At 47.9% G+C, this 13,606-nt stretch overlaps 2 protein-coding genes across 2 annotated transcripts; one reads left to right on the top strand and one right to left on the bottom strand.

Moving 5' to 3' along the window:
- The first annotated feature begins 9,225 nt into the window (after nucleotides 1–9,225).
- Nucleotides 9,226–11,055, top strand: LOC119311996 (protein FAR-RED IMPAIRED RESPONSE 1-like). Its single transcript, XM_037587717.1, has 3 exons — nucleotides 9,226–9,748; nucleotides 9,827–10,114; nucleotides 10,206–11,055. The coding sequence occupies exons 1-3, from the start codon at nucleotides 9,632–9,634 to the stop codon at nucleotides 10,968–10,970; spliced, it is 1,170 nt and encodes a 389-aa protein (XP_037443614.1). The 5' UTR covers nucleotides 9,226–9,631; the 3' UTR covers nucleotides 10,971–11,055.
- Nucleotides 11,056–12,094: 1,039 nt separating this feature from the next.
- Nucleotides 12,095–13,354, bottom strand: LOC119349526. Its single transcript, XM_037617568.1, has 2 exons — nucleotides 12,953–13,354; nucleotides 12,095–12,622 (listed from the first exon to the last, which is right to left on the bottom strand). Exons 1-2 carry the CDS (start codon nucleotides 13,190–13,192, stop codon nucleotides 12,506–12,508), a joined length of 357 nt encoding a protein of 118 aa, XP_037473465.1. The 5' UTR covers nucleotides 13,193–13,354; the 3' UTR covers nucleotides 12,095–12,505.
- Nucleotides 13,355–13,606: the final 252 nt, after the last annotated feature.

The raw sequence follows: 13,606 nt of genomic DNA on the forward strand, positions 1-13,606 counted from the left end.
CTCGATCCAGCACCGGCCATGGTGATGGCGAAGTGTGGGCGAGGTGGTTGCGGCGGAGCTTCCCGTCGGCCTAGCGCAAAACCCTAGATCGGATTGGTGTTTCGATGGTGTTGTGGTGCACGGTCAACCTCGTAATCCGTGCCCCAGCACCCCACCTCTTTATATTGCGCTGGCGACAGGGGCCCACCAACCATTGTTTGGTTGGGCGCCCCCGATCAGGGCGCGAGTCAGGGGCCCGTTCGACCCGTTGGGTTCGAACGGGATAGAGATCAACCTAACATTCTCCCCCTTGATCTCAACTTTACTTTTAACCTTATGCTTTCTAGTTTATTTGTTTCATCACATATTGGTACATAGAGCATGTTTTATCGTCACAGCTCAATTGCCGATAGAATCATACAGCTACAACATACGTTATGTTCAGAAACAAATTCTGTTCCTTTTGGGCCTATCCAGGAACCATAAGGCTTTCCCTTAAACCCATGCCGGCTAAGTGTTCCTTGAACACATTGGGTGGTAAGCCTTTCGTCAGCGGATCCGCAAGCATATCTTTTGTCTTTATATGCTCGAGACTTATAGTTTGATCCTGGATTTTATCTTTCACAACATAGTACTTTATCTCTATTGTTTTGGCAGCATTACTCGACTTGTTGTTGTGAGCGTAAAATACCGCGGGCTGATTGTCGTAGTACATCTTTAGTGGTTTGTGAATACAATCTACCACTTTCAAGTCGGGTACAAATTTCTTTAGCCATATCGCCTGCCCCGTGGCTTTGAAGCATGCTATGAATTCTGCATACATCGTGGATGATGCAACTGTCGACTGTTTGGAGCTTTTCCACGAAATAGCTCCCCCAGTGAGGGTGAATACGTATCCTGACGTGGATTTTCTATCATCTTTGTCCCCCGCAAAATCTGCGTCTAAATACCCTTTTATCTCTAGGGAATCAGATCTCCTGTATGTTAGCATGTAGTCCTTCGTGCCTTGCGCATAACGCAATGCTTTCTTTACCATCTTCCAGTGCTCTATGCCTGGATTCTCTTGATATCTACCGAGTACCCCAGTGATAAAGGCTAAGTCAGGGCGAGTGCACACTTGTGCATACTGTAAGCTGCCAACTGCCGAAGCATATGGTACTCCTTTCATTTGATCGATCTCATACTGATTCTTGGGACATTGAAATTTCCCAAAATTGTCGCCCTTAACTATAGGAGCAGGTGTGGCTTTACTCGCATGCATATTATACTTTTTAAGAACCTTCTCCAAATATGCTTTCTGCGATAGTCCTAAGACTCCATTGTTTCTATCTCGGTGAATTTCTATGCCCAAAACATATGATGCTTCACCAAGATCTGTTATGTCAAAATTCAAGGATAAGAACTTCTTTGTTTCTTGTAGTAGACTAACATCACTGCTAGCAAGCAGAATGTCATCCACATACAAGATTAGGAAAATATATTTCCCATTTTTAAACTTTGCATAAATGCAGTTATCCTCAATATTTTCTTTAAATCCAAAACTTTTAATCGTTTGATTAAACTTTAAATACCACTGCCTAGAGGCTTGCTTTAGTCCATAAATGGATTTCTTTAGGCGGCATCCCATATTTTCCTTGCCTTCCATGATAAAACCCTTGGGTTGTTTCATGTAGACATTTTCTTTTAAATCTCCGTTGAGAAATGCCATCTTTACATCCATTTGATGTAACTCTAAATCAAAATGAGCAACTAATGCCATTATGATTCTGAAGGAATCCTTACATGAGACCGGAGAAAATGTCTCTTTGTAATCTATCCCTTCTCTTTGTGTAAATCCTTTTGCCACGAGTCGTGCTTTATATTTTTCTATATTCCCTTTAGAGTCATACTTAATTTTGTAGACCCATTTGCAGCCTACTAATTTGGCTCCTTTAGGAATTTCCTCTAAGTCCCAAACATCTTTGGAACTCATTGATTTCATCTCGTCTTCCATTGCCTTCATCCACATCGATGAATGAGGGCTTCTCATGGCTTCTTCATATGAGGTGGGATCTTTTTCCATATGAACCATTTCTGTGTTATAAACTTTAAAGTCAGTAGAAATAGCTGACTTTCTTGGTCGTGTAGACCTTCTAAGGGCCTCGGTTTCTGGCACATTCTGTGCCTCAACTTCTGGCACTTTTTCTAAAATTTGCTGTTGCACCTCCCTTTCATGCTCAACAACGGGTTCAGTCGGCTCCTGACGGACAGGTTCCGGGTCTGCCCCCATAGTTGTCATGGGTGGAGTTGCAACTGGTAGTGAGAAAAATGGCTCCTGGATCATCGGATTAGGTACATGCATCCTCTTCTCCTCAAGATCAATTTTCCGAGCTACCAAGCTCCCCCTCATCATTTCGTCCTCTAAGAAGACTGCATGTCTCATTTCTACAAACTTTGTATATCTGTCCGGGCAGTAGAAACGAAAACCCTTTGACCTGTCTGGATAGCCAATGAAGTGGCAACTCACTGTTTTGGGATCTAACTTTCCAATGTTTGGATTAAACATTTTGGCCTCAGCAGGGCACCCCCACACCCTGAAGTGTTGTAGGGATGGCACCCTTCCTGTCCATAGCTCGTACGGTGTTTTGGGCACCGACTTGCTTGGTACTCTATTGAGAATGTGAATGGCGGTTTTAAGCGCCTCCATCCATAATCCCAATGGCAAGTTGGAATAACTCATCATGTTGCGCATCATATCCATAAGTGTACGGTTGCGCCTTTCAGCTACTCCATTTTGCTGAGGTTCGCCCGGCATTGAATACTGGGCAACTATGCCAGTCTCCTGCAAGAACTTTGCAAAAGGTCCAGGGACTTGGCCATATGGAGTGTGCCGACCGTAGTACTCTCCCCCACGGTCGGACCTAACTATCTTTATTCTTTTATCATGCTGATTTTCAACTTCAGCTTTGAATATTTTAAATTTATCCAATGCTTCAGATCTTTCTTTGATTGGATAAATATATCCATAGCGAGAGTAATCATCTGTGAATGTTATGAACGAGTCATATCCATCCACACTTTTCACCGGAAATGGTCCACAAATATCAGTGTGGATGATTTCTAGTGTGCCTGTGCTATGGATTGCACCTTTTTTTGATTTGTTTTACGTACTTTCCTTTAACGCAATCTATGCATTGTTCTAAATCTGAAAATTCTAACGGAGGAAGAATTTCACTTTTGACTAATCTTTCTATTCTCCCCTTCGAAATATGGCCCAAGCGACAGTGCCATAGTTCCGATGAGTCGAATGTTCTTTTTCTTTTCTTTTGCTCTTTATTCGACACGGAAACATTTTCTTTCACATTGCAAACAGAATAAACTTTTTCACGAAGTGATAACAAATAAAGCTCATCATGTAGTAAAGCATCACCCACATAAGCATTATTATACCAAATGGCACACTTGCCATGTCCAAAATGACATTCATAATTATCTTTGTCCAAACAAGAAACACTAATTAAGTTTCTATGACATAATGGAACAAATAAAACATCTCTAAGTAGAAGATTGAATTCGCCAGCTAACTCCAAGGAGATGTCACCGACAGCTTCAACTTCTGCTTCAACTCCGTTTGCCACTTCAATGCGTCTTTCGCTTCTTAGCGTAGTTCGCGTCGAATGGAATCCCTGTAAAGAATTTGCAACATGAACAGTTGCTCCTGAATCAATCCACCAAGTGGATTTTGAAAACTGTGTATACAAGGATTCATTGACAAATGAAACTATATTGTTACCTCTTTTTGCCATGACTGACTTCAACCAAGCAGCGCAGTCTTTCTTGTAATGCCCTTTCTGCTTGCAGTGGAGACACGTGTCTTTGTCCACTGAGAAAGGTTGTTGCTGATGCTGATGCTGATAGGGGGCTTTTCCATTCTTTGAAGGAGAACTTTTGTTGTTTTGATTGTAGTTCTTTATCTTGTACTCCTTCACATAGTTGAGTGAACCACCATGTGAGGCTTTGAGTCTGTCCTCTTCTTGGACACACATTGCTATTGTCTTTTCAATGTCCCATGTTTCAGGTGACATATTATAGTTTACAACAAAAGTTGCAAACTCCTGTGGCAGTGAAGCCATGACCAGGTGGACCAGGAGCGCTGGTTTGATCTCCAGATCCGCATCCATGGGCTTGAGCTTTGCTGCCATATTACTCATCCTGAGGATGTGCTATCTTATTCCACGACTACCACCTGTGTAGCATTCTGTCACCAGTTGCTCTAACACCTGGGTGGCATAGATCTTTGAAGAGCCAGTGAACTAGCTCTTTATCTTTGTAAGCAACTCCCCTGCGGAAGTGCACTCTGCAATGGAGCCCACAATGGCGCTCTCAATTGTATTCTTTATAAAAGCCATGCACTTTTTGTTTGCATTGACCCATTTTTGGTTATCTATGAGGTAGGACTGCTCCAAAGGAGCATAGGCCCCCTTCTTTTTAGCCCATGCAGCATCATCATCAGTGGCCTCTCTTACTGGCTCTGTGGGTCTGACCGGCTGTGGTTTCACCACAACCCAGTCAAGATCAGCGCAAATAAATGCCAGTTCAACTTTCTTCCTCCACTCAGTGTGGTTGTCACCTCTGAGTGTCGGAACTTCTTTTAGGCAACTCATCAAGTGAAAGCCTCCTGAAATCACAATTTAAGTGACATCAGTATAATAATCATATGCAATAATCTAATGTTGGTCAAATTAAGCATACAATTGTCTATGCAATTAAATCTATATTACCGTTGGGCAAAATATTAGAAATAAATGCACCTCTAAATCATGTTATTAATAACGTTGGTCATCAAAAATAACATAATCATATTTATTTTAATAATCACTTTAACATGCTCTTAAAAACATAATTCTTTTTAAACTTTTATTTTCTTTTAAAGAGCACTAATTATTTACGCAGGGGAAAAACATGAATAAAACATTCATGAACTTTTTACTTTTTACAAAAACTTTTCTTTGACCAAATAAGAAATTCATGAACATTTCTTTTTATGAAAATATTCTATTCTTCTCTTCTCTCTGTTTACTTTTCTATTTTCTAGACAAAAAATTTCGTTGGAAAAATATGCATAGAAAACCTATTAAATCTGCCCAAAGACTAGACAGAAATCAACAAACTCTGCACTTGAAAAAAACCAGAGAAACGAGCTTAGCACAGCCCACTGCACGCGGCAGTCGGCCTGGGCAGCCCGCAACTGCAGCCATCGGCCCAGCGCCTGCGCGGCTGCGCCCGGGGCTGCTGGCCGCGGCCCAGCATGCAACGTAGCCCGCTTGCACTTTCGGCCCAGTTGGCCCGGTGGAGCGCTAGGGTTTCAGCGCGGCCGTTGGATTCAGATCGACGGTCCAGCGCCCGTTTCGGCCGAGCAAAAAGGCCACCGCGCCGCGCAGTCGGGGAAACCCTAACCATTTCGCCCCCACGCGCCTCTCTCGCTCGCCGTTCCTCTCTCACCTGTCCGCTCGGTTCCGGTGCTAGAGCCACCGCCGGCGCGGCGAGCCAGGGCGGAGCGGCGATCCAGGGCGGCGCCCTGCCGAGCCAGCCCCTTCCCCTTCCTCCTTTGGCAGAGAGAGAGAGAGCGATGCCTGCAGCGCTGTCGGGACTCCGTCGGCCGCCGGCGACGGCGATAGGCAACCGCACTGCGCGAGCCGCGCACGAGCTTCTCCCTCTTCCCCGTTCCATCTCCACCTACAGTGACAGAGAGGACGAGGCTCCTTTGCCCCTTCTGCTCCCATTCGTGTTCGACGACGGCAGAGCACTATACTGCGGCGTCGTGGTCACCCCCCTCGCTGGCTGCGCGTCCACCTTGCGGTGAGCGCGCCGCCGTCGAGCGGTTTGTTCGCGATGCCCTTTGCCCCGTGTGGGGTAGTTCTTCGTCCGACGCCTCGGCATGCCGATGCGCGTCCGGATCGAGAGGAACGGCGCGGCCTTGCGGCGGCGCTCTTTGCCGGCGAGGCCCGAGGCCCTAGTCTGGTGAACTTTTGGGGATCTCTTTTTTTTCCTGTGCCCTGCTAGGGTTCTTTGGGGTTTGGGGATCCTTTCCTTTCTTTGTTTTCTTTTTACCGAAAATCTTCTAGCCCGATCTGGCTACCTGATACCATTGATAGAACCTTATGATCGGAGTAGGCTAGTAGATCCGGTAACCTACCTTCTCCTGGTGCGGACGAACTCGATCCAGCACCGGCCATGGTGATGGCGAAGTGTGGGCGAGGTGGTGGCGGCGGAGCTTCCCGTCGGCCTAGCGCAAAACCCTAGATCGGATTGGTGTTTCGGTGGTGTTGTGGTGCACGGTCAACCTCGTAATCCATGCCCCGGCGCCCCACCTTTTTATATTGCGCTGGCGACAGGGGCCCACCAACCATTGTTTAGTTGGGCGCCCCCGATCAGGGCGCGAGTCAGGGGACCGTTCGACCCGTTGGGTTCGAACGGGATAGAGATCAACCTAACAACGAGCACCATAGTCACTGGTGATTGCCCGAACCTAAGCTCTGATACCAATTATTGTTTCCACGGTCTTCTTCCTCGCTCGCCGGAGCTCTCTCTCTCTGTACTTCTCTCTCAGGCACACGCAGGAGAAGTGAAGGACGAAGAAGGAGAATATGGTGGACACAGGTGGGTTTCCAGGCGCACGTACGCCACCACCGCCGGACAGCTTTTATCCTCAAGCACAAAGCTCGAGTCACACCAAGAATACACAGGGATGGGGAGACTTATACGCCTGCACACATACGCCATGCCGCGCCCAGTCAACCCACTCGCCACGTCCCGCACATCCTGGCTCGCGCATCTGCCGCGCTCCAACGCGGACGACGCGGCCACTCGCAACGCTGGCGACGCGTTCACACCTCCTGCTTCCTCGCCAACGGACTCACCCACGCACGCACACTTGCCACGGACTCGCGTCCAACACACACACCGCACACGCACGCACCCGTACCTAGCCGGACTAAGCCTAGACACTAGTCAGACTAACCAAAGACACAAGTCGGACTATGCCCAGTACATGGCCGTGGCTTATTTGTCCAACAGTTACTACCTTTTCTTTCTGTTCAGGGTAATGTTTAGTAGGACTGTAGGAGTACTTTCTTAACCTAGTAAAAAGATCGTATTGTATTAGACATGCAGAGATGCAGTTGAACAAGTTGTTGAAACAACCGCATCACGGCCAACTGGACGTTGACAGTAGTTTATCCGGGGTGCAGCGGATCCGGGTAAAAATGCACTTGAGCTAGGTTCGTTGTTGACACACAGGCCGATCATATGCCATTTTCTTGCTATATACCCGAAGGGAAAACTCAAGAGAAGAGAAAGAAAGAGCACACGTCACACGGCACGTGCATGTGCGCAAAAGGGAGGAAAAGGTAACACGGAGGACGAAGATGGCGTCGTGTGTGCGACGCGGATTTTTGGGACATGCGGCCACACGCAGCCGATATCGAGGCCGTCCTCCCGCGCGTCGCGATTCCTAATTTTAATAGGACCTCTGGCAATACGCCGCTGCATGATTCACAAAGGTGAGAATACGACTCGGTATACGTCGTGCCGCCTGGCCCATGTTGCATTTAAGTCTCGTATGAATACACGGGCGAGATAGCCCCCCGACCTGGGAATTAATGTTTCTTGGTGTCTGGTGGGCGTGTTTTGGAGGGGTCGTCCGGTGAACTTGCAGCACATCTAGCTTTCCCCACTCGCCGGTCGGCAGCAAGGTGTGGAGATGGAGACCGCGGAAACGGAGATCAGGTCAGTACCTCTGCCCCAACATCTCTGTTGTGTTCTTCGTCTTCCCCGTAGAGTTCATGCTCACAGAGGAAATCGTGTGTCGTCTTTTTTCAATCCCCCAGTTTCTTGGCCCCCGTTCTGAATCTGGGACATCCAATGGGTGGAGCGAGCCGCCAGATTCACCAGATTCGCCGGGTTTTGCAAGGCACCCGGGAGCACTGGGCACAGTTCGAGAGGTCGCCGAAGATGACCCCGGCGGTCGTTTTGCAGATTTATTAGATACAGTCGAAGGTGTTCTATGCCCAGACGGCAGCGATTCGGATGAGAAGATGGGCAGCAGGGCGGAGAACGCATATGTAGCTCTGGACGACAAAGTTGGCTGGGTTAGCAGGTAAGTCCTGATTCTTGCATGTCTGTTTTCGCTCAAACTGGCGCGCTGGCCTGAATGAATTGCTTGTGTACATGGTCAGGAAACGGAGGGATGTCATGCCAGACGAACGAGCAACAAGTGCAGACAGGGTTACCACGCTGGAAAAAGCACTAACTGGGTTTGCGGACAGGGATTCGGAATCAGTTGTGGCTCCGTCCGTTGGGCTGACATTTGACTCTGTAAATGAGGCATATGAGTTCTACAACCTGTACTCCTGGGAGTCTGGATTTGGTGTTCGATATGCAAAGAACAGGACCAATGTAAAAGGGACGAAATGCATGCAGGAGTTCGTGTGCTGCTGCTCGGTATGTATAATCTCCCTCCGTATGCAATGGATGGTCAGTTACCACGCTTGTTTCATTGTAATTGTTTTTTTGTTGGTTTTTTTATTTCAGGGCAAACCAAAAGAAGTAAATTCGAAATCGACACGATGTCAATGCCAGGCCATGATAAGGCTTCTCCGAACAGACGGCCAAGGATGGTACATCAACGAATTCAGGTCCAATCACAACCACCCCATGCTGAACACTTGTGCTGAGAAGTTGCATTTCCCATCACATAGGCATATTGACAAATACACGCGTGAGTTTGTTTCCCAACTGAGACAGAACAATATAGTATAATCGCAACCTTTTTTGGTAGAGTTGAGAATGTGCCGTTCACCAAAAGATGTTTAAGAACTCTGTGTGGAAAGCTTAGCAGGGAGCAAGCTGATGACGATGTGCGAAAGACGATGGCTATTTTTTCAGAAATGAAAGCACAAGATAGCGAGTTCACGTACAATGTTCAGGTAGATGATAAGAGTAGGATACGGACCCTTATGTGGACGAATGGGCGTAGCAAAACACAGTACCATCACTTTGGTGACGTTATCACCTTTGACACGACATACAAAACAAACCTGTATGATATGCCTTTTGGTCTGTTCATGGGGGTGAATAATCATTTTGAGAGCGTGCTTTATGCGGGTGTTTTGATGCGAGACGAGACCGAGGATACGTTCAAATGGATTTTTGATGAGTTCGTGAAGATGATGGGTGGTAAAAAACCAATTATTGTATTAACAGGTATATGTGTTTGTATCGTTTAAAGTCAAGCAAACTAGGTGCATGACTTTTGTGTGTTTCATTGGCAGATCAAGCTAGAGCCATGGAAAAAGCCATCGAGGAGGTGTATCCCGAATCCACGCATCGTTGGTGCAAATGGCACGTACCGAAGAAGGCCAAAGAAAACTTGGGTGCTCATTACACCAAGAAGTCAGATTTCAGGGCAGAATTCCACAAGCTTGTTCATGAGATGCTGACTATTGATGAATTCGAGGACGGCTGAGCAACACTTCTTGACAAATATTCACTGAAAACGAATCCATATCTCACGCAGATATACGAGACTAGGGAGAAGTGGGCAAAACCTTACTTTGCCGAGAAATTTTGTGCTCGCCAAACCAGCACTGGCAGGAGTGAGAGTGCAAACCATATGTTGAAGCAGTATGTCCCCCCGTCATGCTCCATGAATCTTTTTGTCAAGCAATACAACAAGCTCCAATTCGATCGAGAACAGGAGGAAGGTTTCCAGGAGAAACGTACGAGATTGGTAAGACCTTTCTGCTGTAAACCATGACCAAACGGTAACTCATACTCACTGTGAAAAGAAACTTTTGTTTTCAAATAGAGTCGTGCTGTGCTGAAGGTGAATACCGCTCTTGAAGTCCACGCGAGCAAGATATATACGAGGAAGATGTTTGAGATTTTTGGGGGCATACTGTATGAATCTAGAAGGTATGATGTCGAAGAAATCATAGAGAAGCAAAAGTACATAGTGACACACCAGAAAGCTGAGCACCGTGAGAAGTGGTTCATGTGCCGTTTTGAGGTTAACGTGTCGGATAACCTTGGTTATTTTTCGAGCATCTGCGGCCTGTTTGAGCACATGGGCATGGTTTGTTGTCACTCGTTGCAGGTTAGTTGTTCGCTTCCATTCTTATGATCTAAATGTATTTAGAGGTGTGTTGTTTATTTGAGGTTTTTACATTTGTCTTCCTGTTGAGCAGGTGATGGTTTTGCTGCGTCTGAAGCAGATACCTCCGAGGCACATATTGAAAAGGTGGAGCATACACGGTAGAGACAACCTGCCGGGGCATCTGAAGCACTATCAACAAGACATGGGTCAGCCGGATGCGCCTACTTCCAGGCATTCTGCTATGTACATCACTGCCCTGGAGGTTGGAAATATGGGCGACAGGAACCCGGCTGCTTTTGAGTTTATGATGTCAGGCCTGGTTGAACTTAGAACAAGAGGCGCTGAGGTATGCGCGTTCAACGACGGACTGGGCGTCGTTGAGCAGCAGGTATCCAACAATGTAGTTGCTGGAGGTCCGAGGTCAAAGTATGTCGACGGCAAGACAACTTGCTCAGTAAGAAGTGTGGAAGGCAATCGCACCAATTCACGTGATGCCACGTTGGTGCCTGTGCATCCTCCAATGAATCAGGCCTCAGATTTCCCCGAAGCCGCGTCACGTCTAATGCACAATGATGAACAAGAATTGCTTGCACCAGAAAGAAACAACAAACGTGGCCGACCAACCACTAGCCGTGACAAAGCTCCTTATGAGAAGGACATCGCGAAAAGGTCTAGGTTCTATTCCATCTACAGGGGCAAAGGGCACAAAGCCAGTACTTGCCCTGATCGAGGTGACATGCCAAAAAAGGAAAGGAAGGTGGCCACAAGCGGCAAATGCGGGGTTCCAGGCCACCGAAGGACGACTTGCAGCAAGCCACTCGTGTCGATGATGCCCGGAGTCCCTCCTTCACATTAGATGATGAATGTGCTACGCTGATTCGCCCGTTTACCATTTGGTTATGTGTGGGTCATGTTGACTGGACGTCTTTAGATGCACAATTTCCAACCCCTGCAGTTTTTTATTTTTTACCCATGATGAATATGTGTCTCCGTTTGGCCGTGCTATATCGAAATGTATGGATGAAACCCCAAAATTAAAGACTCCTACAGGGCTGCCCCCGTTTCGAAATGGTGACATAAATTCATAATTTACAGCGTAGCTCTGGGTATTTATGAATGCATTGATGCATCCGAGCCGTGTGTGGAGGCAGGTTTTCAAAATTCGAAATCTGTCGTCCCCGCGCGCTCTCCCCGTGTCTATAAAGCCTTCCAAAGCTTAGACTGGAGATGACACACGCTCGGGTGTCATGTCAAGCTCAAGCTCTGCGTACTCGACTGAGAGAGAGAGCAGCATACTTTGCCCGGATCCCCACAGGTTCGGCTACCTTCTGTTCCACCAAGCCCTGTTCCCCCCTCTCTAGCTCATATTTTTGTTTCTCGATGCGTGCAGCGCGAGCTTTATTCAGGTAGCACAGATGGGCAGTTTGCAAAACAGGGCGGAGTTCCTGTCAAAACGAATGTAAGCTCAAGAGACGCATAGACTTTTCCTGATAGTTTCTCGAGTACTGTTTCTGCAGAAAACCCCGTCACTTCCGATATCTCACTTCTGTTGCATACTGTGTTTTTTGTACAGCCGAGTGAGATTGAAAGAAAAGTTGAGGGGGGCGTGGCAGCCTGCACAGCCGCCTCCACAGAAGAAGCGTATGATTTGTCCGAAGGATTTGGCGAGAACGATCCCGTTGCTTGCCTGGGTCCGGTGGAAGAGATAGAACCTGAACCAGCTGCCGACCGTCTCTTCACCGTTGTGCTGTACAAGCGGGCATGGGCCTCATGGGAGGACGAAGACGAGGTTGACAGCCTTGCGTGTAAGAGGCCCAAATACTTGTAAGGCCCAGTAGAATCCTAGCTGGGACCGTACCATGAAATAGTTGGGTCGTGCGGGTTTGTGCGTGTGATGTTCTTGGAATGAGTTTCCTAAATTTGGTGGCTGTATTTTTTAAAGGCGGGTGATAGGCGCCGGTGGAAACTTTGGGCCGGTCCGTTTTAAATCATTAGATTAATGCGCTGATGGCCGTTAGATAATCATGGCACAAAGTCAAACGTCTCCACGCGCTGATTCTTCCTACCCGGAAAAAGTGGATCGTGAACAAAGTGCAGCCCGCGCGCTCCAACCGTTGTGCCACCGGGCATGCGTCTGCGGCTCCAGCACCGCTAGTCACCATCATCGCCGCCGCAGACCTTCGGCATCCCAGGTTCGCATCACCTTGTCGCGCAGGTTGCAAAAAACAAAATCACTGCCGCCATGCTTCACGGCCAGCAACGCCCCCTCCATTGATGCCGCTCGCCAGACCTAGCAGCAGGTTTCAATCTCCCGTCATTGAAGCACACATCATCTCCAGTCCAGCATACATCGCCGTCGGCTACAACTCCGAGTGCTTCGTGCTTGCAGCCTCACCGGCGTCTGGCGCCTCCGGTTGTAGCTCCGGTGTAGACGGCTTGCAGCTCTCGTGCATGCGGTTGCAGCTTCCCAGTACATGGTTGAAGCTTTTTAAATAGCCGGTTCCTCATCTAGCAAAGAAATTGAAAGCAACAAAAATCTTCAGTTAGTTGATTGAAGCAGAAAAAAAGCCGGTTCCAGCAAAATCGAAAGATGTTGGTAGCAAAATTTTAGGCTGGTTACAGCAAAATACAAAACAAAACAAGGTGGTAGCAAAAAATTCTGATACTTCTAGCAAAAAAGATGGGTGGTTGAAGCAAACTTTCTCACCGGCTGCACCAAAAATTGCAATCCCAGCAAAAAAATACTTTTGTACTCGCATGCATGGAAATCGCCGGTTCTAGCAAAATTGCTTAAAAGGTTCGAGCAAAAACAATGGCTGGTAAACGCAAAAAAAAAACCTGCTGGAGGTCATGGCTGTTGGTTCCAACATTTTGCTGCCACGGTTGTAGCACCTCCTGTCGCCCGTTCCAGCAAAAAAACTGGCCGGCTCCAGCATCGTCGGCGTCGTAGCTCCTGGTCGCCGCCATGGTTGCAGCTCCATGTCGCTGCGGTTGCAGCTCCACGCGCCACCGGATGTAGCTTCTGTCGTTGTGGCTGTAGCACCGGGCCCCGCCGTCCGCAGTTCCCCCTGCCGCCATGGTTGTACCTTCCCCGATTCACCTCTTCCCCTTCCTTCGTCTACTCTACACCAGCGCCCGGCACCTCCCGGGCAGCAGCGCCGAGCAGCCCCATGCACCCTAGTCTTCCCTGTCACGGCGCCCATGGCCGTGCCGCACGGGTTGGGGAGCGAGAGAGGGATAGATGTCTCCCATGGCTGTCTACCAAGAGAAAGGATGAGGAAGAGGAATATCTGGTCCTGAAGAGATAAGGTATGAGTGGTTTGAGCGGTGAGTGGGTCCTACCAACACATGGCACTTTTGCGGGAGCTAGCTGTGGCCGTATGATGAAGTTTGATCGTACGCCTCGCACGCGACCGGCGCGACGTTCGGCCAGCGCGCCGATGGCAAATATTTCCCTTTTTTAAATGTGCGTGTGGTAAATTTGGAATGAAA

The sequence above is a fragment of the Triticum dicoccoides genome, chromosome 1B, assembly GCF_002162155.2.
Source record: "Triticum dicoccoides isolate Atlit2015 ecotype Zavitan chromosome 1B, WEW_v2.0, whole genome shotgun sequence".
NCBI lineage: Eukaryota > Viridiplantae > Streptophyta > Magnoliopsida > Poales > Poaceae > Triticum > Triticum dicoccoides.

Excerpts from the sequence above, each read along its gene's own strand:
- LOC119349526 (XM_037617568.1), bottom strand. The coding sequence starts at position 13,192 with ATGGCGGCAGGGGGAACTGCGGACGGCGGGGCCCGGTGCTACAGCCAC. Across the intron at positions 12,623-12,952 it reads ACAGCCATGACCTCCAGCAG|ATGAGGAACCGGCTATTTAA; the intron begins GTTTTTTTTTTG and ends TTTCTTTGCTAG.
- LOC119311996 (XM_037587717.1), top strand. The coding sequence starts at position 9,632 with ATGTTGAAGCAGTATGTCCCCCCGTCATGCTCCATGAATCTTTTTGTC. Across the intron at positions 9,749-9,826 it reads AGGAGAAACGTACGAGATTG|AGTCGTGCTGTGCTGAAGGT; the intron begins GTAAGACCTTTC and ends GTTTTCAAATAG. Across the intron at positions 10,115-10,205 it reads TTTGTTGTCACTCGTTGCAG|GTGATGGTTTTGCTGCGTCT; the intron begins GTTAGTTGTTCG and ends CCTGTTGAGCAG.